At 31.7% G+C, this 23,050-nt stretch overlaps 3 protein-coding genes across 5 annotated transcripts in view; 1 reads left to right on the top strand and 2 right to left on the bottom strand.

The window, feature by feature from the left end:
- Window positions 1-420, top strand: part of LOC145269759 (ATP synthase subunit s, mitochondrial-like) — a 49,520-nt gene extending 49,100 nt beyond the window's left edge. For all 3 annotated transcript variants that reach the window (XM_080125643.1, XM_080125585.1, XM_080125515.1), the window contains exon 5: window positions 227-420. In XM_080125643.1, the coding sequence (XP_079981769.1) occupies window positions 227-362 (136 nt within the window). In that variant the 3' untranslated portion in view covers window positions 363-420. The remainder of the gene's footprint in view (window positions 1-226) is intronic.
- Window positions 1-12,705, bottom strand: part of LOC145269538 (dual specificity protein phosphatase 22-like) — a 129,847-nt gene extending 117,142 nt beyond the window's left edge. Inside the window, exon 1 of the mRNA XM_080125315.1 lies at window positions 12,298-12,705. Coding sequence (XP_079981441.1) covers window positions 12,298-12,498 — 201 coding nt within the window. The 5' untranslated portion in view covers window positions 12,499-12,705. The remainder of the gene's footprint in view (window positions 1-12,297) is intronic.
- A 3,278-nt stretch (window positions 12,706-15,983) lies between these two features.
- The window catches only part of LOC145269469 (tyrosine aminotransferase-like), a 155,392-nt gene continuing 148,325 nt past the window's right edge, over window positions 15,984-23,050 (bottom strand). Inside the window, exon 13 of the mRNA XM_080125215.1 lies at window positions 15,984-16,421. The gene's annotated coding sequence lies outside the window, so the exon portion shown is untranslated. The remainder of the gene's footprint in view (window positions 16,422-23,050) is intronic.

The following is a 23,050-nucleotide window of genomic DNA, read 5'->3' as shown; positions in this document are numbered from 1 at the left end:
CCATCTTAATTCACCTTTATCCTCGACTGGCGTTTAATCTTGATAAGTAAATAAAAATAAAAACATGAACATAATGATCTGAAAAATGTAAACATGGGATGGTGTATTTAAAAAATTTTTTTTTTAAACCAAACAATTAGATTTATTATTGCTATATTAAACTCTTCGCTTTATCTTTTAATTTTATTGTTTCTCATGTAAATATTTTCTTTGTATTTCTATTCAGAAATCTGAAATATCTTCAACTTTTCAACCTTCCTGAAGTGAGAAATAAAAAAGCAACGCTAGAAATGTTGAAGCAATCTCTGCCCGAGTGTGAAATTGAATATCTCGACGTTGAACCAAAGAAAGGAGACACATAATATTTGAAGATTACACATAATATTTTAAGGAGACAAATAAAGATATTTATTATTATTATTTTCTTTTCTTTGCCTTTAATTTTTGATGTATACTTACAGGAATTTGAAGACGACTCACTGAATTGTGATGACTGAAGAGTGAATTTGTGACTTATAAAATATTGTCTGATCCTTGAACAAGGGGGAAAAAATGCTGCTAAAGTGAATAGAGAGAGCTAAATATCCAGAAATGATTCAACTTATAATCTGAATGGTTCAAGGGAGATAACTTATTCCACAAAAAGTCTCTATAAATCCTCATTATCTTTTAGTATATTTATTGAATTGCAGTAAAATTGAAAATTATACAACAAAAAATTTGAAGGCAAGGAAAGGAAAGCTTGACCTAATTCCAGTCGAGCTTTGAGCATAAAATCAAAGGAATGTCCTTTACTTTTTAACAAGTGTAGAATCAGAAACAGTTTTGAAGAGAAGTTTGATCCAAAGGTCAGCTATACATACTTTGTATATGTGATGGTTGAGATGAATACTTACCTGATTCAAAGTGCCCAATATGTTTTACTTGTGAAGCAGTCATCTGTAAGCAACTGAAAAATCCTTTGCAGGACAATAAGATCTCAATGACAGTCTAAAAGATTGACATTGAGATCTTATTGTCCCGCAAAAGGATTCCTGCATTGTAACACATGTGATCATACAATCAGGAAGGAGTGTAACAATAGAGATGAACACTTACCTAATTTGAAAATCCACAATGTCTTGTTTGTCAAGCAGCTATTTGCAAAAGGAAAAAGCATATACTCAGAGTTGTGGAGTTTTGTAGATGTTAGTAATTTTCATGTGTGGACCAATCGGTTTTAAAAGACAAGGTATAATGCTAGTGAGGTACATAGGGAAATTCAGTGAAACGAGAAAATGATTTGAGCAGTCAGAAGACTGTTTTGCTATTGTTTTGGTGTTAACTGAACAAGAGATCCTACTGAGAACGGTCACTGAGATGTTATTGCACCACAGAGGATTTTTCAATTTTTTACTATATACTATGCTAAACAGCTGAAAGTCAAGATAATATGTGATGGGAAAAGATTACATCTCACAGAATATGATAGAAGATGGGTCAGAATAGCAGGCCTGCATGCATGAAGAGGTGCCAAGTCAGAGTCGTCTTCCTCACTAAGCATGGGGTGCATGGTTCCAAGTCTTGTTTAACTCCAGATTCCTTAAGTGTCTAAATTAGGCTCTTAGCTAGCCGAGTAAATGCTTCTCTTTCATCCTTGATAGGAAACATCCAAGATGTCTACACTCCAATTTTTCTTTTTTGCCCCTGGCCATCCCAATAATTGATCTCATTTTGGATCAACATCATATACACCCCATAACTCTCCCACTCCATTTTTCTTTAATCCCATCAGCCCTATTTAGAGATCAATATGCTTGTTTTTGGCCCTCATCAAGTTGGAAAACAGTGGACGGTCTACCATTTAGAGAGAGTTGGGAGGGTCCTACTAACATTTTTTTGTTTATTTTTGGACCTTTTTTCCCACTTCATGTAGATGGAATTTCAATAAATCAACTTTTTATAGAATTTTATTTTTACTTATAATATAAATATACATTTTATTATAAAAAAAAAAAAACGATTTGATTGGGGAATCTTAAGTAGGACAACCCCCGCTGTATTTGTGGTATTATGGTAAATAAGAACTTTAGCTAGGATTAGCATAGACCAACCAAAGGTACAGTGGTGAGGATGACCATAGACCTCACTCTCCAATTTTTGAGTGGCCTTGTATCTAATTTTTTGTTGTGTACATTTCTACAGAATTAAAAAAACATCTAACTCATGCTATCCGTTAATTTGTAAACCATAAAGTGCAAATAAGTGAAAGGTTAGATTTGTCAAAGTTTCCAGTACATGGCAGCCTGACATTGGCGTGCGCCAACTAAAAGAGATGATGATAGATTGGTTTGTTTTGATTGACAGGTATTTTGCTTTCTGTTTTCTTTTCTTTCTGCTTTTAACACCGAGAAATCAGTTTTGCATGAGATAGCAAATGAAACTGTCATTCCCTGACTGGTTAATATAATGAGTATGATAATATGGAATGAATAAATTGGTTAGTTGAAAATAACAGAAAATGAAAGTTTGATTGGACTGAGGATTACTAGATTTTGGGAATTGCTAGAAACAAATACGATTTCACATGTCTTAAAGAAAGAGTATTAGTTCTTTTGAAGCATGCCGTGTGTGAACATGTTAAATCCAAATTTGCTGACATAATCAACAGTGATTATTGATCTCTCTCTCTGTCTTCCCCACCTCACTAGTTTGGGATTTAGAACAAAGATCAAGACGAATACATCTCCTATGTCTTCCAATGGTTTTGTTTTGACTTAGTCCTTTAGAAGGTGTAGATAAAAAGCTTTGATTTCAGAACAAGGAATCACCAAAAGGGCACATACAAGAACAAGTAGTTAAGAATTGTGAATTTTTATATTTGTGTAATAATCACGGCAACTTGATTTTCTGAATATGTAATACAAGGTTGAAATACCACATATTCAATTTGGCATCGTTGGAGTAATGCATACTATACTAGTTCTCATAAAAATAAGAATAAAATTTTATTGTGTTTTAGGTGATCTTCTGATCAATCAGTTGCCTCAGTTAAGATAAAAACAAAATATAAGTCTTCAGATAAACCTCTCCATTGTACTGTATATTGATACTTTATGGCTGATTGGAATAACTTCCGAACATATATTAGATATACCTCTTCGTTACATGTTTAAAAAGAATGTGTCCTCTATAGTATCTGTCCTGACGGAATGGTTAATTGTTGGTATAGACCACTTCATACCCTCCAAGAAATTCCAGCAAAAATCTAATAGCCAGCCATGGTTCACTCCAGAATGTGTTGCTGCCATTATGCACAGAAACCTTTATTTCAACTGCTTTCAACGAAATAGATGTTCTGAAACTAAAGCCACCTTTAGGACTGCCAGCAACCACTGTAAAAGAGTAATAAAGAATGTGAGAGAGATGTATACTCAGCCTGTCAAGTTCAAAGTAGCTGAGCAACAACTTGCTTCTCATGAGTTTGGGTGAATAGCAAACAGTGTCCTGAACTGAAGTGTGTCCTCTATCCCAACCATCATCAATGAGCCTGAGGTAATTTGATCAGTATCTGACAAAGGAAAACTCTATACAGCAAATTCTATCTTTTTTGACCATGGCTGCCTACCCACCGTATTTCCTCCTGTGTTTGAAAACATGCTATGTGACACAAATATCTGTGTGTGATGTTGCCAAACTTATCCAAGACCTTGATTCCAGTAAAAGAACTGGTCCTGATGACATTCCAATCATAGTGCTCAAAAAGCTTCAACCAGCACTAGCTTGCATACTTACAAAGCTGTTTAAACATTGCCTTAAGGAGAAATGCTTCCTAACATCCTGAAAAATTTCATCAGTCTGCCCCATATTTAAAAATTCTGGAGATCGGTCATCTGCCTCTCAGTACAGACCAATCAGTCTCCTGTGTGTCATGAGTAAGTAGCTGGAACCTGTGATAAATAGAAAAGTGGTCAACCGCCTCAGCAGAAATAACCTACATGAAATATAGTTTCCATTCTGTTAGATGTACAGCTGATGTGCTAAATGTAATATCACACAAGATCAGTGAATCTCTCGACAAGGGTTTTGCTTCTAGAGCAATAGCTCTTGACATAAAGGCTTTTGATAAGGTATGGCATAAAGGTCTACTTCACAAGATTTTCAGCTATGGAATAACTGGAAATATCCTCTTAATTATTAAATCTTTTCTCTCTGATAAGTTTATGAGTAGTTGTCGATGGGCAAGCTCACAGTATTAATGCTAGTGTCTTTCAGGGTTTCATCCTGCACCCAAATCTCTTTTTGATTTTCATCAATGATCTCCCAAACCATATTCTTAGATATTTGCATCACCACAATTTATAGCAACACTCTCCCAAACCATATTCTTAGATATTTGCATCACCACAATTTATAGCAACACTTCAAAGATCAACAATGACTAATATTTTTCTGATTCTCTCTCTTCTGATCTTGAGCAAATGGTGCAATGTGGAAAAAAGTGGCAGATTAATTTTAATGCATCTGAAACCAAGCTTCTCTTTTATCATCATAATCGCTCTGATGCCCATCTGGCCCCAATTAAAATGAATGGCCCTCGTCTTGGGGAAGCACCATTTCTTAACAAGCTTCTGTGACTGACCTTCACTCCTCATCTGAAATGGAACACAAGCATCAAATCTGTTGTTAAAATCACTGGAAAAATGGTTGGATCATTCTACTGCTCCAGTAGGTATCTCATTGCTGATGCAATTCTCTATCTGTATAAGAGCCAAGTATGTCCTAAATTGGAATATTGTTGCCACATCTGGACAGGATCTCTTCAGCACACCTTATCTTGCCTTGATTGAGTTCAAAACCAGCTTTGAAACTCAATAGGTGATGTCCTTTTCTCTTCCCTGCAACCTCTTTCCCACTGAAGAGATATTGTGAGCCTGTTTCTGCTCTATCATTATTTTCATGGTTAGTGCTCATTTGTGCTCTAATCTATGGTCCTCCCTTGCCAAGCTTTCACAAAAAACACTTGACTAGCTACAATTACTATCAACAATCTTCTATCCTAGAACTGCCTTCAATCTAGAACTGCCTACATGTGAGACAATGTTCCATTGAACTGCTTCCTGTCCGATTACAATATGCTAGTCTTCAAGTTCAATGTAAACTAGTTTTTGTTGAGCCATCCTCTTAAATAATCCAAACTCTACCTCAAATTCTACACCATTAATTAACCCATATCCTTGAGTGGCTTTGGTCATTGATAAGTGGTGACTCCCTTGTAAAAAAAAAAAAAAGGACAGCCTGTAAATGTAAAAAGGAATAATAATTATCTACCTCTAGATCATATTGCTTTTTTTATGGTCAGGATGTATTTTTTAAAAATTTCTTTTATCACAAACATTTTCAAATTATTAACATGTATTCATTTTAAACAGTAGAATCCCTATTTTTTATGAATTAGCAAAATGTGCAGAATTACAGTTTTATAATTTTTAAAACATATTAGCTAAATACTTTTTTAAAAACATACTATTTAAATACTGTCTTTTAAGAAATGCTAGATAAATATTGTCTTTTTAAAGCATTCTAGCTAAGTACTACTTTTCAAGAAACATACTTACTAAATACTAAATAATTTTTTTGACATACTAGCTAAATACTGGCTGCAAAATGGGCTTTCAGCTAGTATGTTTTTAATCATAACACGGACAATGAAACAACAAATAAATAAACAAAAAACTGCATAAGAAAGTAATTATTCTTTATTAATTGTTGAACAAACATAACAAATACAAAGAGTATGGAATTCAAAAATATCTTTCTAAGCTTTCAAAACATATGTCAAAAAATCGTTTCATATCTACAGAAAAATATCAAAAAGAGGTTAACAATTAAACCAAATGTAGTTAATAGAATCTGGGTGTGAATCCAACAGGGTTGCCTAGATGCTCTGATGACCTCCTATTCCAGTTTAAATAAAGCACATTTGATGAGCTTTAAAGATATACTTGAATAAAGAAATTTAATAAAAAAAATTCCCTAAATAAAGTATAATGGTTAATATTTATAATTTTTCTCTTAAAAAAAAAGAACAGAAAAAAATGATGCTTCTTTACTACTAGTTGTAATTGCAATTCACATTTTAAGTAAAACACTTTAATCTAGGAATATTACATGAAAAAACACTTTGCATTTATTCATTTAAATAATAAAATGTCTTTGCAATCTTGTGCAGCTTTTTAAAAATATTTTTTTTTTTACTTTTCAACTCTTCTTTGCATCAAAAGAAGAATATTTATTTGAGGTATAATTTTTACGGGAAAATTGGATAAAAATTACATTTTTAGTAGACCATGAAGAGTTCACACACAGGGGACATAACTCGGAACGGTTATTTTTATGGCTTCCAACATTTCTAACCTGTACTAATAAACCTACACACACACACGCGCACACACACACATATATATATATATATATATATATATATATATATACACAAGGTGTCCACAAACACAAAATCTGGTTACATTATGTAGCCAGACTTTGTGGAAGCATCCTGTAGATTATATAGCCAGACTTTGTGGGCACCCTGTATATATATATATACAAAATAAAATAAAAATTACAATTAAATTTAACAAAATGATCCAAGATGGTAAAATTAAAGTATACTATAAATATTAAAGAATTAATATTTATAAAGTTATCTCAGCCAGATATGAAAGCTTGATAAAACCAAATAGGAGATAGAGCTTATAATACGAGCAAACAGTTAATAAAACATGTTAAAAAACACTTTGAAATGAGTTAAAAACATATTTAATCTGAAAAGGAAACACTAGATAAGTGGATAGTCCTAAGTTAGGACTATCCACTTATCTAGTGTTTCCTTTTCAGATTAAATATGTTTTTAACTCATTTCAAAGTGTTTTTAACATGTTTTATTAACTGTTTGCTCATATATATATATATATATATATATATATATATATATATATATACTAGCTGTACCCGGCTACGCGTTGCTGTGGCTCAGTTTGTTAAAATGGAACACATGTGAAAGTAGAGAAAAGTTTGATTCTTTTTTTCAAGAGAATGTACAAATTATTTTTTTTTTTTTTAACAGATGTTAAGAAAATAAACAGAAAAATACTTCCATCATTAATTATGCAAAAAAATAAATAAAATGTTGATTTAGTGTTTCAATATGCTTATAAATTATGATAAAACTTGCTGAGTATGCACTGTTTTACGGTTGTTGTAAAAATGGAACGGAAACTTAAATTTCGCTTTATTTTAATCTTTCTTAATTTTTTAATTGTGCCCCCCCCCAACGAATATAATCACAACAGTAACATTCAACAATTGTACTTTATGTATATAAAACACAAAATGGGTGTTTGTATTACTGTACACATAGATTCAAAAAAGTTGTCAAAAAACAAATATATAACAAATAAATGTTATCAAAGGCAAGATAAGTTACTTTTCTGCCAAACTGGATATATTTTTTGTGTTTTTATTCAATGTAACATATTTATTCAGCTCGAAAAACATACAGTGTTTACCGATGTATTCGAAAATTCAATATGCCGTCTCACACCCTCTTTAACACCGTAAGTATGGAAAAAGGTGTTATAAATAAAAAACTATATAAAATACTATTAAAAACCCGCCGAATATATGTCAAGCTATGTCACGGTAACATATATTGAGCGAGTTTTTAACAGTATTTTATCCGGTTTTTTATTTATAACATCTTTTCCCACACTTACCGTGTTAAAGAGAGAATCAGACGCCATCTTGAATGTTCCAATACATCGGTAAACACTGTATGGTTTTCGAGCTGAATAAACATGTTACATTGAATAAAAACACGAAAAATATATCCAGTTTGGTAGAAGCCTTTGATAACATTTATTTGTTATATATTTCTTTTTGGACAAATTTTTCGAATCTATGTGTACAGTAATACAAACCCCACAAAATATTTATTAAAAAAAAAAATTAAAAAAAAAAAGTTAATAGCGAAAGGGAAATAATTCCATTTTTAAACGAAAAAGTCAGTTTACCTAACTTACTGTATTAATGCTATTTTTTTTAAGCAAGAAAAAAAAAAGGTAAATATCCAGATACGCTACTACAGAACACCGACCACTCTAATTTGTTTTTTTATAGGTAATTGAGGTCGCTGACAACGAATCTGATAGTCAAACTTGGAGCAAATTTACCGTTTGCATGGTATTTACCCCTGAACCCACGAACTTCTTTCCACCATTTTGCAGCATCCGTTTATGCTACGCGCATGCACGCTGTAGCATAAACGACGGCTTCACCAAGCAAACTATGTTGGGGGGAGGGGATTTTTTTTTCCAGGACATAGAATTTTCTAATTTTCAAAAATACATTATAGCGCTTTTTGGGTGGAAAATTTAAAATTAGCTGAAAAAGAAATAAAATAAGAAAAGGAAAGCACACCAAGTTGGAGTAGGGGGGGGGTAATTTATCTGTTTTTTTTTTTTACCTGGAACAGCGAATTTTCAAATTTTCCGTAAGTAACGCACCGACATTTACCAATTAGAACACCATTTAACATTTTCCGAAGATTTTACTTTGTACATTGGGGGCGCGAGCGGGGGGGGGGGCGGGGGGAGCGGATGTGATGTTGGCGCGTGCGCGCCCCAACATCACCCCCCCCCCAACAAATTAGAGTGGTCGGTGTTCTGTAGTAGCGTATCTGGATATTTACCAAAAAAAAAAAATATTTAGGTTTGGCTATAAATTCCTAAACTCATTTCACCTTAAATAATTTAGGTGACTGAAATAGGAATCTAATTGAATCTTTAATTTCCTGAATAGTATCCGATAATTCATTTTTCTTCGAGTTATATCGAATACATTAATACGGACTTTAGGGGCTTTTTTCGTAATGTTACTGTAAAAATTATTTTTTATTGTTACAAATTACGATGCTTTAAAAAAAGCAAAAATAAATTCTTGCGTTTTTTATTTACTACTGAAAACCATAACTTTAGTAAAGTATTTTTTGTTTAAACAAAATAAAACATTTTCACCAAGAGTTAAGTAAAAAATATATAGTTCATTATATTCTGCGATCATTATTTGAAAAATACTGCAATTTTCATTAAAATTCGTTAATTTCCTGATTTTTGGTGAATTTTTAAGTAAAGGGAGGAATCAAAATGTGTATACACTTTGAGCGTCGGCATTCATTTTTCGACCACGTGTGGTTAATTTAAATTAAAGTTCAATCACATGGTTACATTATCAATAAACCCATTGAAAATTTACCATATTGTAAACACATTCTGTTTACATTAAGCCTGTAGTGTTTTTTTCGTGATGCAATGTTGTCAACTGAGATTTAAAAAAACCCCGCGAGATCAGGAGAAAGAAATGTCCAGAAAATCGCTAGCCAGTTTGGCAGAAAAGTAACTTACCTTGCCTTTGATAACATTTATTTATTATATATTTGTTTTTTGACAACTTTTTCGAATCTATGTGTACAGTAATACAAACCTGTGTACAGTAATACAAACCCCTTCGGGGAGATTGGAATGTCCCCCCCACCTAAAATGTACTTGGAAAAATCGATTTTATAGTGAGATTTAAGAATGGTTAGTCGAAAAAAAAAGGTGAAAAACAAAACAAATAATCAATAAATAATTTTTACCAAAGGCAATAAATGCTACTTTTTTTACTTACCTGAATGAGTTTATTTTATGTTTTAAAGTATTTTCAAGCAATCTAATGCGGGTGTCTCTGGGTGCCAAATACCTCCAGATTTTCTAGAATTTCCCGCTAGATTGTAAACGAAATCTCCAGATCTAGCAGGAAAACCGCTAAATTGTAACACTGGTCACGTGACAGGAAGCGGTAATAAATAATTGTCCCTAAATAAAAAAAATCGCCTCTCGGTAAAAAGAAATCCACCTATTTATCATAGAAAAATTAAGTATAATGTTATAATTAAAAAGGAATATATAAAAACACACATGGATATAATAAACATATTATACCAAAACGTGGAAGCCATCCGTCCAGTGGTTTTTTAGACAATTAACTCCGAACGAACCAACATTTACATTTATATATATATATATATATATATATATATATATATATATATATATATATATATATATAGAGGGTGCCCACAAAGTCTGGCTACATAATCTAGAGGATGCTTCCACAAAGTCTGGCTGCATAATATAGCCAGAATTTGTGGACACCCTGTATATAGTATTCATGCACTTATTGATCCGTGCTGAAATAATAACGTTATTATTTAAAAAGCCATTCTTAACATGGGAGGGAAGGGTGTTTTGTATAATAAAACTTTAATTAAACTTGGAAATACTATTTAAAAAATAGCGCGGATCAGTAAGTGCATTAGCACCATATATATATATATATATATATATATATATATATATATATATATATATATATATATATTAAAAAACAATAGCAGTTGTTGTACGCAATGAATTTGTAGATATATTACTATTTTCGACATTTCGGAATAAAAAATTCACTTAATTTGATCAAGTAGCTTTTTGTTTTTTTTACAGTGGAAAATGTTTTTTACGACAGTGATCTGAAGGTAGTCATGTTTGAATTTTTAGACCAGGAGGAGATAACTCAGTCTACAGCGCCCAAACCCCCCTCCCCATGTTAAATAATAGCTTTTCTTCCTTTCTCGTGATCTAAAAATTGAAACATGGTTACCTTTTCTTCGGTGGCATAATGAATTGTTCCCGCTGTAAAAAAACAAAACAAACAAACAAACAAAAAAAAAAAAAAAAAAACAAACAAAACCCAAACAATCTCCTTAAATAAATTAAGTGAATTTATTTTGTTGGAGAACTTAATTCCATAACGGGTAGGTACAATATAACATTTTTGCAATATTTTCATTTTTTTAATGTCTTGATTAAACTACCAGTACCAATCGATCTGTCGACTATCTTGACAAGTACCTTTGTGTGTGTGTGTGGAGGAAAGGAAAGGATCAGTAGAAAGTATTAATCTACAAGTGTATCAAAAACATATTTCGCGTTATGGACTTATTTTTTTCCTTATTTTCAAGTAAAGAAAATTACGGAACACCGTAGTAATAATCAATACAAAAAACTATAATTAACTCGAACGTAATTGTTCTAATCCGCCAACAAAGTTCAAAAGTAACGGAGAGGGGAAGAGACTATGTAACTTCATAATCGGATATAATTTGTGGATTATTAGTGACAAATTTAAAATTTATGTTAGTAAATTTAGAAATATAGTTTCAAGCCGGAAGTAACTAGTTATTCATGCTTACATAATTTTTATGAGCACAGGAGGCCGCCACGTAGAATTTTAGTGTTTACATAATTTTTATCAGTTAATGTGTTATAAGTATTGTTCGTATTAGTGCAAATAAAATAAAGGTACGTGCGTACATTAGTGAGGTTTCAAGCTAACGCATTTTTGTTAAAAACATTACGCATTTACGTGTCATATCGAAATTACTATAAATCAACAACAGTAAATAAATAAAATAATGACCCAGTAGAAAAATAATTGAAGTAAAAACAGCCAATTCGAAATATTAACTTATTGGTCTAAGGGAGATAAATCTTGTACTAAGAATTGTTAAAAAAAATCTTATTTTTCAATTACTTCATTTAATGTAACAAAGTTTGGCAAATACTTTACTCGCCTACGCGAAAATAAATAATTCGTCCCAAGAAGTGGACGTGAGAAGCGAAAACATGGTCAGTTATACGTGCATACATTTGTGAGGAGTGGTGTTGTGGCGTGCGGTTGCCATATACCCCTCCTCCAGCCCTCCATCGACCCTACCCCAAATGTAAACAGAATTTTTTTGAAATATTAAACGGATCTTCTGCTCGGTTAACTCCAGAAGCAGTGCTTCTGAGAAGCACCTGTTAAAAACTATACAAGTTCTATAACTGAATTTACCCCTCCCCCTAAAAACCAAAACAACATAAACGTATGTTTTTGTAAACCGCTCGTGAAAACTTACTGACAGCTTATTAGCGTCCTAAATTATGAGATGAAAAAAATAAACGCTTCAGAATAATGGCAAATTGTAAAACAGCGCCGATTTTTTGTTAAAATAATAAGATCATTTTTCGTAATTTTTGCAATTCATACTAATTTTAATATGACACGTAAGAACGTAATGTTTTCACTTGAAATGTGTTGGTTCAAAACATTACCAATCTACACAAGCATCGACATTTTAATTTAGTAAAAAAAAAAAAGAAGTTGTTTTTAAATAATGCTCACCATCAATAACAAATCTGAAATTGCTTCCCTTAAACCAGAAAACCACTGAAATCCGGTCAGGCGGTCAGTTTGATCAGAGGGAGTAAAAATCCTCATCGACCGAGACACTTTTTTTTTATATTTATTTCTAATCCAAAATGCCTCCTTTTCTGGAACTGGATTTTTCCGCATTAAAATCTGATGTGTTAATTTTGACCGCATAAAGTGCAAAGGAATTATTTATTTTTAACGTTCCAATAATGCTAACAATTTAAAGGGACGGGTTCCTTTAAATTGTTAGTATGAGTGATAGCCGATAAGATGTGTTTACTGTTGAACTTCAACACATCTTATCGGCCATCATCACTCGAACTCCACGCATTAAAAAAAAAAATCACTTCTTCCTTTGAGACTCTTTTAATAGCACTTGTTATATCAAGGGAGATAATTATACCAAATTGAATTGTACACACTGATCGGTGAACAAAAATTTGGACTTCACCCCCTCCCTAAAACAAAATACAAAGAGAACAAAGGAAAACACAATAAAAACCGATAGCCAACAATAATATGATATCAAATAGAGATTACTCTAATTGATTTATATATCAACAAGGGAGATAACCATGCCTTTATTAAAGACGAGTAAAATTAATGCTTCTTGCTTTAACAATCTAATAATAATAAATGCGATTCTAATGCAAACTTCTTATTGTATAGAAAAGTTAGTAATCATGTTGTTTACCGACTCACACAATTTGGCACATTTGCATAATGAGTTATGCAAATGCGCTAATTAGTAAATCATACGATACAGAGCTGCTTTAGGAGGATAAACGTTTTCTAAGCAGTTGATCTAAAACTTCGAGATCGGGTAAGGATTTTAGTGAATTATATACAAAATTTTTAAATATTCATAAGAATATAAATATTTCAGGTAAAATCACTAAACAGATTATTGAGGTGATATGAGAAAAATAATTCTATGTAGGCATTAAAAATCTTTCTTATATTAAATATTATTACACGAGGAGTCATTCCGAGTTGGAATTTATTTTACTTTACCCATTTAAACTCGAGAAATGCTTAAATCAATACTATCCACCACGGCTGTCTTGCAACTATGATGGATAGTATGTTTAATATTTAAAATAGCATTTAAATTTTAACTCAAAATGACTCCTCATATTTAACATAAGAAAGATTTTTAATGCCTACACAGAATTATTTTCTCATATCACCTCAAGATTCTTTTTAACGACTTTACCATATTTTAATTGTTGTAACAAATTGTTTTTATATAATAAGGTACGTGCAAAATGAAAAGCCGCTGCTCAAAATGCATAAACGTTTTGACCCCTCCCTTTACTTAAAAAATTCACCAAAAATCAGGAAATTAACAAATTTTAATGACATTTTCAGTATTTATCAAATAATGATCACGAAATATACCGAACCTATTATTTTTATTTGAATCTTAGTGGAAATGTATTATTTTGTTTAAACAAAAAACACCTTTATGGTTTTCAGTAGTAAAAAAAAAAAAAAAATGAATTTATTTTTGAATTTATAAATAAAGTATCTTAAATTATAATAATAAAAAAGAAAAAAATTTTTTTTCCAGGAACATTACAAAAAAATCCCTGAAAGTCTGTATTAATTAATTCGATATAACCAGAGAAAAATTAATTCCTCGAATTACCAATATATTCATTGAATTAAGCACTGTTTATTTCATATTTTCACACAAAAAAATTATAATTGTAAAAAATATTTCTACTTTTTTTTTTTTTAGATTATATGTTTCGCATAATTTTTATATGTAAGATTCTAAAATTTTCCTTGCTTTTTATATAATCTTGAAAAATAAATTTTTTTTTACATTTAAAAGCAGGAACACAGAAAAATGATTATATTAAAAAGTGGTAAACATTCTACAAATGTTCACAATAGGAATGTATGGATGCATGGCTGGGAAAAAAAGAAAACCAGCACTCCATACTTCCCTCCAACTACCTGACGTCATTTTCAGACAGCTTTCTGACTTTCTTATATTTTAGGCTATCATAGAATTCACAGACGACTATGTTTGTTTTTGCTTAAGCGAAGCTAGAATTTCTTGATTTTTGGAGGCTAATTAAGCCATTTTTTGGACAAACAAAATGTTTTTTTATTTGATTCAATATATTAGGATTTTACTTCACTAATTATGTTTGAAATAGTCCCAGAAAACTAATATTTATCTTTCAAAGGATCTTTACAATAAATTTATTTAACTTGAAAATTTAGATGAATTTGTCAGCTTACGAATGTCGCCGTTAAAACATTTTTTTCATTATAACTTTATTTTTCATACGTACAAATATTTTTTTCTTTAGGAAATGAACTTTAGGATTTTACCTTTCAGATACAATCAAAAAGTAGTCGGAAACCTACAAAAAATTATGATAAACCTGCTCTCAAAACCATGTCCCTCTATCTTCTTTCTGCCATTATTACCTGTACTTTTACTTTTTCATTTCACCTTAACAAGTCTCTGTTCCAAGTTTTAGATTGACTATATTATAGAACGTCCATGTTGGATTTCCATCGGTGTGTCGGCTAATTTACTAATTTAAAAAGTGTTTTTTTTCCTCTCTGTAATCCATATGTAACACTGAACTGATGTTAACACCAATATGTTCAGTATGTTATAATCTTTTAAAAATAAAAAGAAAAGAAAAAGTGAGCATATTATCTTTTCGATAAAATTGCATGGATTAGGAAAGCATATGATTACTGAAAAGTAATATTTCAAGTGTTAGTGAAGAGAGAGAAATACATTTTAATTTTAATGGGGCAAAAGTGTAACATAACTTCCATTCTCCTCTCCCGTTTTGCCCTGCCACCCAACCCATGTTCCCACACACACACGCACACACACACACACACACACACACACACACACACACACACACACACACACGCATTGCGAGTCAGCGTAAAGGAAATAACTCTTTGAAGAAAAAGCAAAGTTACTTCCGTTTATATGATAACATTAAAAGATGTGCATATGAATCTTTTTTTTTTTTTTTTAAATTTTAAATATTATACATCCAGGGTTAGACCAATTAAAGAAATAACAGTTTTGTGGGTCTTTGTTGTGTATATATGTGTTAGTGTGTGTGTATGTGTGCGTGCACATGTGTGTGTATATGAATATATATATGTGTGTGTATGTGTATGTGTAAATATATATGTATGTATAAATATGTATATGCATGTAAATGCATATGTATGTGTATATGTATGCGTATGTGTATGTATATGTTCAATTCAAAGAAGTTAGTTAGCTTTTAGACATCCAGTCCTTAAACTAAAAATGAAAACAAAGCGGTTTTATTTTTGTTAACAGAAGAAATGTATATTTAAGCATAATAATATAGATATGGGCTATATATATATATATATATATGTCATAGCACCCCTTTTTCTATATTTGCTGGATTTATTAATTAGCACCAGTTTATGCCGATAAATACCACACGATATTCCAGGTTATATGACATATGATTCTCTCCCAAATATAATTAAAAAAACAAAACATAAACATTATTTTTAAAAAAATCAGATTTTCTAAAATATAAACTTATCTTGTTAACATTTTTCAAACTCGGATTCAAATAGCATTTAAACTTGCAAATCAAACTTTGCTTCTGACTAGTCAATTTTTGCTTGTTATTGTTCTGCCATGTTATTAGCAATATAGTAACATGCAGAACTACAATTTATTTAAAAAATTACTTGGTATCATCCAAACACTGCTATCATGAAACATTTTTAAACAATGAACTAAAAAGAAAAATCAGTAAATGTAATAACTCATTTGATATTGAAAAATAAAATAGGAGTTGTCTACCTTAAGTTAAAAAATGTGCAAATAAATAAAAAAGTAAAATGACTAAGCTTTACATTCCAGAAATTCTCAAAAATCTATATTATAGAGAAGGGAGAGGGGGAGATGCTATGGTATATTTTAACCCCGAATATCTTCATACCATAACAAAGTGTATAACTACATTTTGATCATAAATTCTGACCAGTAAAAAAAAAATGTCTTCCTTTGCTAGATGTCCAATGATTTTGAAATTGTTTTTTTCTCCGCCCTGAAAAATAAAAAGGAAATATTTCATAGTTAGTAAAAATAGACACCTGATTGGGACAAACTCGTGTGGATGCTTCCTTTGCCTTTTGGCTAGAAGTGAAACGTAGTATCTGTTCTGATACTACCTGATCCTTTCACTGTTTGTTCATGCAACGTTTTATTAATAAAATTGATTTAAAATGTAAAGCAGGAGTTTTTCCTTGTAATCAATCTAATGGTAGTGCATTTTTCTTTCTTACTGGAAGAGATGGATATCTACTCGACACCTCTTTCTTATTACAAGTGGTTTGCCTGCCTTCTCCTTACAAAAAGCAACCCTTTTCTCCTTCCTCACAAATGGTGACATTTTCCTCTTTACAAGCTTAACATGTCTTAAGAAGAAATTGGAAATCATGGAATCTTGCTTAATTGGTATCTAATGATAATAGATTAAATTCAATGCAAATCTTAAACATCTGAAATGGAAGGTTGTGCTCATATTATGTGTGTTAAAACGTGTTTAAAATACTTCAAAGAAACTGAAATTTGGAAATATTTATTAATTAAAAGTCTAATACTTTCTATTAAAATTCCACAATAATGGATGTATCTGAATTTAACGAACTAGTTTCACTCCTTTTTTACCCCTAATGCGTAAAACTAAATTAAAATAAATATAATCCATATTTTGATCCCTTACACCTAACAGCTGTGTTTTAAAATTCATAATGATCGGTTAATTAGTTTAGAAGTCAATGCAAACAGACAGACACTTAATGGCATATATATATATATATATATATATATATATATATATATCATGTTAACATACTGGTTCTCAGCAGATCACCGAAGTTAAGCAATGTTGAGCCTGGCCAGTACCAGATGGGTGACCATTTGAGAAATCTATTTGCTGTATGCCCCCCACCCTCGCCAATCTTTCACTGTAAACACCCGCCTCGCTGAAACCATTGTCAAAAATTTTCCCCACTCCTTATCTGTGCCAAAATCAAAACGTAGATTCCATGAACAAAACTTCTTTCTTAGAAGTGCATGCCTGTGGAACTCTGTTCCGGTTGCCTGTTTCCCACCTGAATACAACCTGGATGTCTTCAGGTCCAATGTAAACAAATTCCCGATGAACCGCCTTCTTAAGTAAGACACTTTATCAAATCTCCAACACTAACGTACTGTACACACAATAACCCTTATCCTCGAGTGGCTTCCGGGCCTTGATAAGTGGTGACTTCCTTGTAAAAAAAAAAAAAAAAGTACTGTGCCGAGTCATAGAAATTTCCAGGTTGGTATCTGGGGGCACATTAATTCACTGGGAGAGATGCCCCCCCCCCCCCGTCTTCATTGACATGTATCTAGGAGAAGGAAACTCTAATGTAAAAACCTGCGGTTTACTGTATACTCTGTCCTGTGGCAGTTGTGTGCACTGACAAAGTTAGCAGTAATACCAAAAAGTGTGGATGGTTCTACATAAAGTCTTCACCGCTATAAACAAATCATCTGTATGGATTTCCGAGCAATTTAGTTGTTGTGGCGGAAGCTCATATGTCAAAATCGACAGGAGAGTCCATCATAAATATATATATACTAGCAAAAGTACCCGTCATTGAATATGTTCAAAAACAGCCTACAGAAAATGGACTCTGATTTATGAAAGTATGATAGATTATAAAAAGGAAGGGTTGTAAAAAGATAGCTTCGAATTTGGGGGTATCAAAACCAAAGCAAAATATGATGAAAGTAAAAATAAAATAGATAAACCCCATAATTTTATATACCATACCTGTTCACACTGAAACACTTATCACAATATTCTGTGGATCTATATTAAAAAACCTTGTTAAACTTTGTGATATATTTCCATTCTATGGAGGTCAGGCGTGAACGAACACCCCATAATTTTATTATACCATATTTCTTCAAACTGAAACATAATTATCAAAGTATACTTACGCAGATAGATATGAAACGTCTTTATTAAAGTTTGTGCCTATTTCCATTCTATGGAGGCCAGGTGCGAACACAGACCCCACAATTTTATTATACCGTCCCTATTTAAGTTAAAACATACTTATCAAGGTATTATTATGTACATCTATATCAAAAACACTTGTAAACGTTTTTCTTTAATTTTTAAATTTTTTATTTACATACTTTGTGGGCCAGGCGTGTACGCAGACCCCACAATTTTAATGAATCATCATTATGCCAGATCAAACATACCCATTCCTGTGTCTCGATACATCTTCTATTATTATATGTGATCAGTTTTCTATAATAATCAACCATATAGGAGCCTATTTGTGACCAGACACACACACACAGACGTTCAGCTTTATATTATAGATATACATACATATATATATATATATATATATATATATATATATATATATATATATATATATATATATATATATCTTGAGAGTATATAAAATATATACTATTTTAAGTATACATTTTTTATAAAATGATAAAAATTGTTACAAATAATAAGCTAAATGAAGATGTATTTCCACTTTCAGAGCATATTATACTGTAAAATTATATTCCAGTTAATACAAAAATACAGCCAACAATCATGATTTTGATTTATTCATTTTTATATTTACTTTTTCTATAAGTGTCTTACATGTACTTCATTGCCGATACTGCTATCACAAATTATCAGACAGATAAATATTAGGAACAGTCACACAAAAATGGATGGAATAAAAAAGAAAAAATGTTGTTTCAAGGAAGGAAAACATCAAGTCCATAGATGTGATAATATTTACTAAGAAATGATATTCGAGGAAAAATACCCTCATAAGAAAAATACACTCAATCACATGAAAAGAAAACATTCTACAGTGCCATTTTAAATTTAATGGAAGAGAGCTAAGATCATTAATCAACGATTTCAAATCTGGAATCAGTGAGAACTTCACAGGAAGATATATATATATATATATATATATATATATATATACTAGCAGGGGTTACCCGGCGTTGCCTAGGTGATCGGGCCCCTTCCCACTCCGAGGGGTAACAAAAAAAGTCACCCCTCTGGATTTACATGCTTGGTGCCGGCCTCCCCCCTTCAGGGAGAGATAATCCCCAACCCCACCTTCAGGGAGGAGGGTGCCTGGAGCCTTCTCCCCCCCCCCAAGAAAAAAGTCACCTCCTCCTGGCCTCTTCGCCCCCCCCTTGGGGGGGACACCGGCTCCCTCCTTTGGGGGAGAAACTGCCAAGCTCCCCCCTTTCGGGTGAGAAAATGCCAGGCTTCCCCTTTTGCTGGGGGGATGGTGGCGTGGCCTTCGTTATAAAGATGGCCGGCCAGCTGAAAAAATGACGTCATCGCCGAGGTCCCAACAAGCAAGATATGTGGAACTCTTAGACTGTCAATAATGAACAGTAATTTTTACAGACAGCGTTACAAAACTTCAAAATTGGATTAAAATAAAGAAATAAAGAAAGAACACGGTGATTTATACTGAAACTCATCTAATATTAATAATAAAAAAATAATTAAAAAAACACAAGTTTGTTTAAGTATTATAAGCAATTGAATATTTCGTTGTATTATAGATCTTTAATTACTTATAAATTACATTTTAAAAAAGTGAAGGAACACGATTTGATTTGTAGTAAATTTGAAGTTTATTTAATATAATTAAATGAAAATTATGCATGTAAGATTATGAATATTTGAAGCAGAACACAAGCAAAACATTTGATATGAGTTAAGACAATAAACAAATATTAAAATTAAACTATTTTTTTTAATCAAAATGAATTTTTTTAAAATCAAAATGAATGTTGGGTTTGTATTACTGTACACATAGATTCGAAAAAGTTGTCAAAAAACAAATATATATATATATATATATATATATATATATATATATATATTTTTTTTTTTATTACATTTTCACCCCAAACAAGGCACATTGCCACTTTGGTGTAGGGGGCTACTATCAGGGGAAACATCTACTGGGGTACTATGAAGGGATTTGGGCAGCGAGATGTTGGTTCACATTGCACTTGAACTTATGCAAGTCAGTACAGTTGGGGAAGCAGTGACCTGGAATGGAATTCCAAAGTCTAGCAGTTCTGGGGAAGAAACTACTGGAGTAGAAAGATCTTTTACATCTAGGGATCTCTACAGTGTGGGGGTGGGATTTTGCAGCTTGTCGGGTCTCTCGAGGGTGTTTACGTCGTGGGGGCACAAGTGATTGCAGTTCATCAGAGCATTATGTTATCAAAGGCAAGATAAGTTACTTTTCTACCAAACTGGATATATTTTTCGTATTTTAATTCAATGTAACATGTTTATTCAGCTCGAAAACCATACAGTGTTTACCGATGTATTGGAAAATTCAAGATGGCGTCTGACTCCCTCTTTAACACGGTAAGTTTGGGAAAAGGTGTTATAAATAAAAAACTGGATAAAATACTGTTAAAAACTCGCTCAATATATGTTACCGTGACATAGCTTGACATATATTCGGCGGGTTTTAATAGTATTCTTTCTAGTTTTTTATTTATAACACCTTTTCCCATACTTACCGTGTTAAAGAGGGAGTGAGGCGCCATCTTGAATTTTCAAATACATCGGTAAACACTGTATGTTTTTCGAGCTGAATAAATATGTTACATTGAATAAAAACACGAAAAATGTATCCAGTTTGGTAGAAAAGTAACTTATCTTGCCTTTGATAACATTTATTTGTTATATATTTGTTTTTTGACAACTTTTTCGAATCTATGTGTACAGTAATACAAACCCATATTTTGTATAGTTTTTTATTTATAACACCTTTTTCCAAACTTACGGTGTTAAAGAGGGTATGAGACGCCATCTTGAATTTTCAAATACATCGGTAAACACTGTATGTTTTTCGAGCTGAATAAATATGTTACATTGAATAAGTTTGGCAGAAAAGTAACTTATCTTGCCTTTGATAACATTTATTTGTTATATATTTGTTCCCCCCCCTCCCAAAACAAATTAGAGTGGTCGACCAAAAAAAAAAATATTTAGGTTTGGCTATAAATTCCTAAACTCATTTCATCCTAAATAATTTAGGTGACTGAAATAGGAATCTAATTGAATCTTTAATTTCCTGAATAGTATCCGATAATTCATTTTTCTTCGAGTTATATCGAATACATTAATACGGACTTCAGGGTTTTTTTTTTCGTAATGTTACTGTAAAAATTATTTTTTATTGTTACAAATTACGATGCTTTAAAAAAAGCAAAAATAAATTCTTGCGCTTTTTATTTACTACTGAAAACCATAACTTTAGTAAAGGTATTTTTTGTTTAAACAAAATAAAACATTTTCACTAAGAGTTAAGTAAAAAGTAATTAGTTCATTATATTCTGCGATCATTATTTGAAAAATACTGCAATTTTCATTAAAATTCGTTAATTTCCTGATTTTTGGTGAATTTTTAAGTAAAGGGAGGAGTCAAAATGTGTATACACTTTGAGCATCGTCATTCATTTTGAGACCACGTGTGGTTAATTTAAATATCCAGTTTGGCAGAAAAGTAACTTATCTTGCCTTTGATAACATTTATTTGTTATATATTTGTTTTTTGACAACTTTTTCGAATCTATGTGTACAGTAATACAAACCCGAAATGAAAAGACCACGAGTGAACGCGTGTTTTTTTTTTTTTTAGTTTAGTTTCATATATATATATATATATATATATATATATAAAAATAAGTATTTTTAAATTTTATCTTTCTAGCTTTAAAAAAAAGTTTTAAAATTTTATCAGCCGGCATAATTTATTTTTAAATATTGAAAAATTTCAGGAAAATTAATTTTTGCTAGATTTTTAAAACATGTGTGTCAACAGCTTAAAAAAATCGTCTCTTCAAAAGAACATGTTATAAAGAGTGTGTGTGCGTGTGTGCGCGTGTGCTGGGTAGTAGTAGTAGTACTAATAATCTGTCCAGCGTTTGCTTTCCTGTTGTGTGTACATGTGTGCGGATAGCGCCAGAATGGCGGACGTTGAGTCGGAGGTTGGATTGTGATGTCTGGTGTAAGTTTCGTATTTTTGTAAATGGTAAGTTAGAAAAAAATTAAACCCTTCCAAGATGGACAATAAATAAGACCAAAATATTTTATGGTAAAGTTAAGAGCGTAAGAACTATAGTTTTTTAGGAGATGTGATTATTGGATTCACCAATCAGAAATCGTCTGTGGCACACACATCTCTGTTTTTATAGATATATAGATAGATATATATACAGGGTGTCCACAAAGTCTGGCTACATTATGTAGATTATGTAGTCAGACTTTGTGGGCACCCTTTAGATTATGCAGCCAGACTTTGTGGGCACCATGTAGATTATGCAACCAGACTTTGTGGGCACCGTGACGATTATGCAGCCAGACTTTGTGGACACCCTGTATATATATATATATATATATATATATATATATATATATATATAAATAAAATATGTCTCGGCAACCGTGTGAAAAGCATATCTTATTTTTCTTTTATTAATATTATTGGAATTTTTCCCCTTTTCCTTGTACCTATTTGTGAATTATTCCATGGATTTCGGCCTTTTGGATAATTTTGGATCATCTTCCAATTACGTGATTTCCTTGGATTTTACTTGTGC

Source organism: Euprymna scolopes, chromosome 1, assembly GCF_053919585.1.
Source record: "Euprymna scolopes isolate OS-2025 chromosome 1, ASM5391958v1, whole genome shotgun sequence".
In the NCBI taxonomy this organism is placed as follows: Eukaryota; Metazoa; Mollusca; class Cephalopoda; order Sepiida; family Sepiolidae; genus Euprymna; species Euprymna scolopes.
The sequence above is the reverse complement of the archived record's forward strand: the minus strand, read 5'-3'. Positions and strand labels throughout refer to the sequence as shown.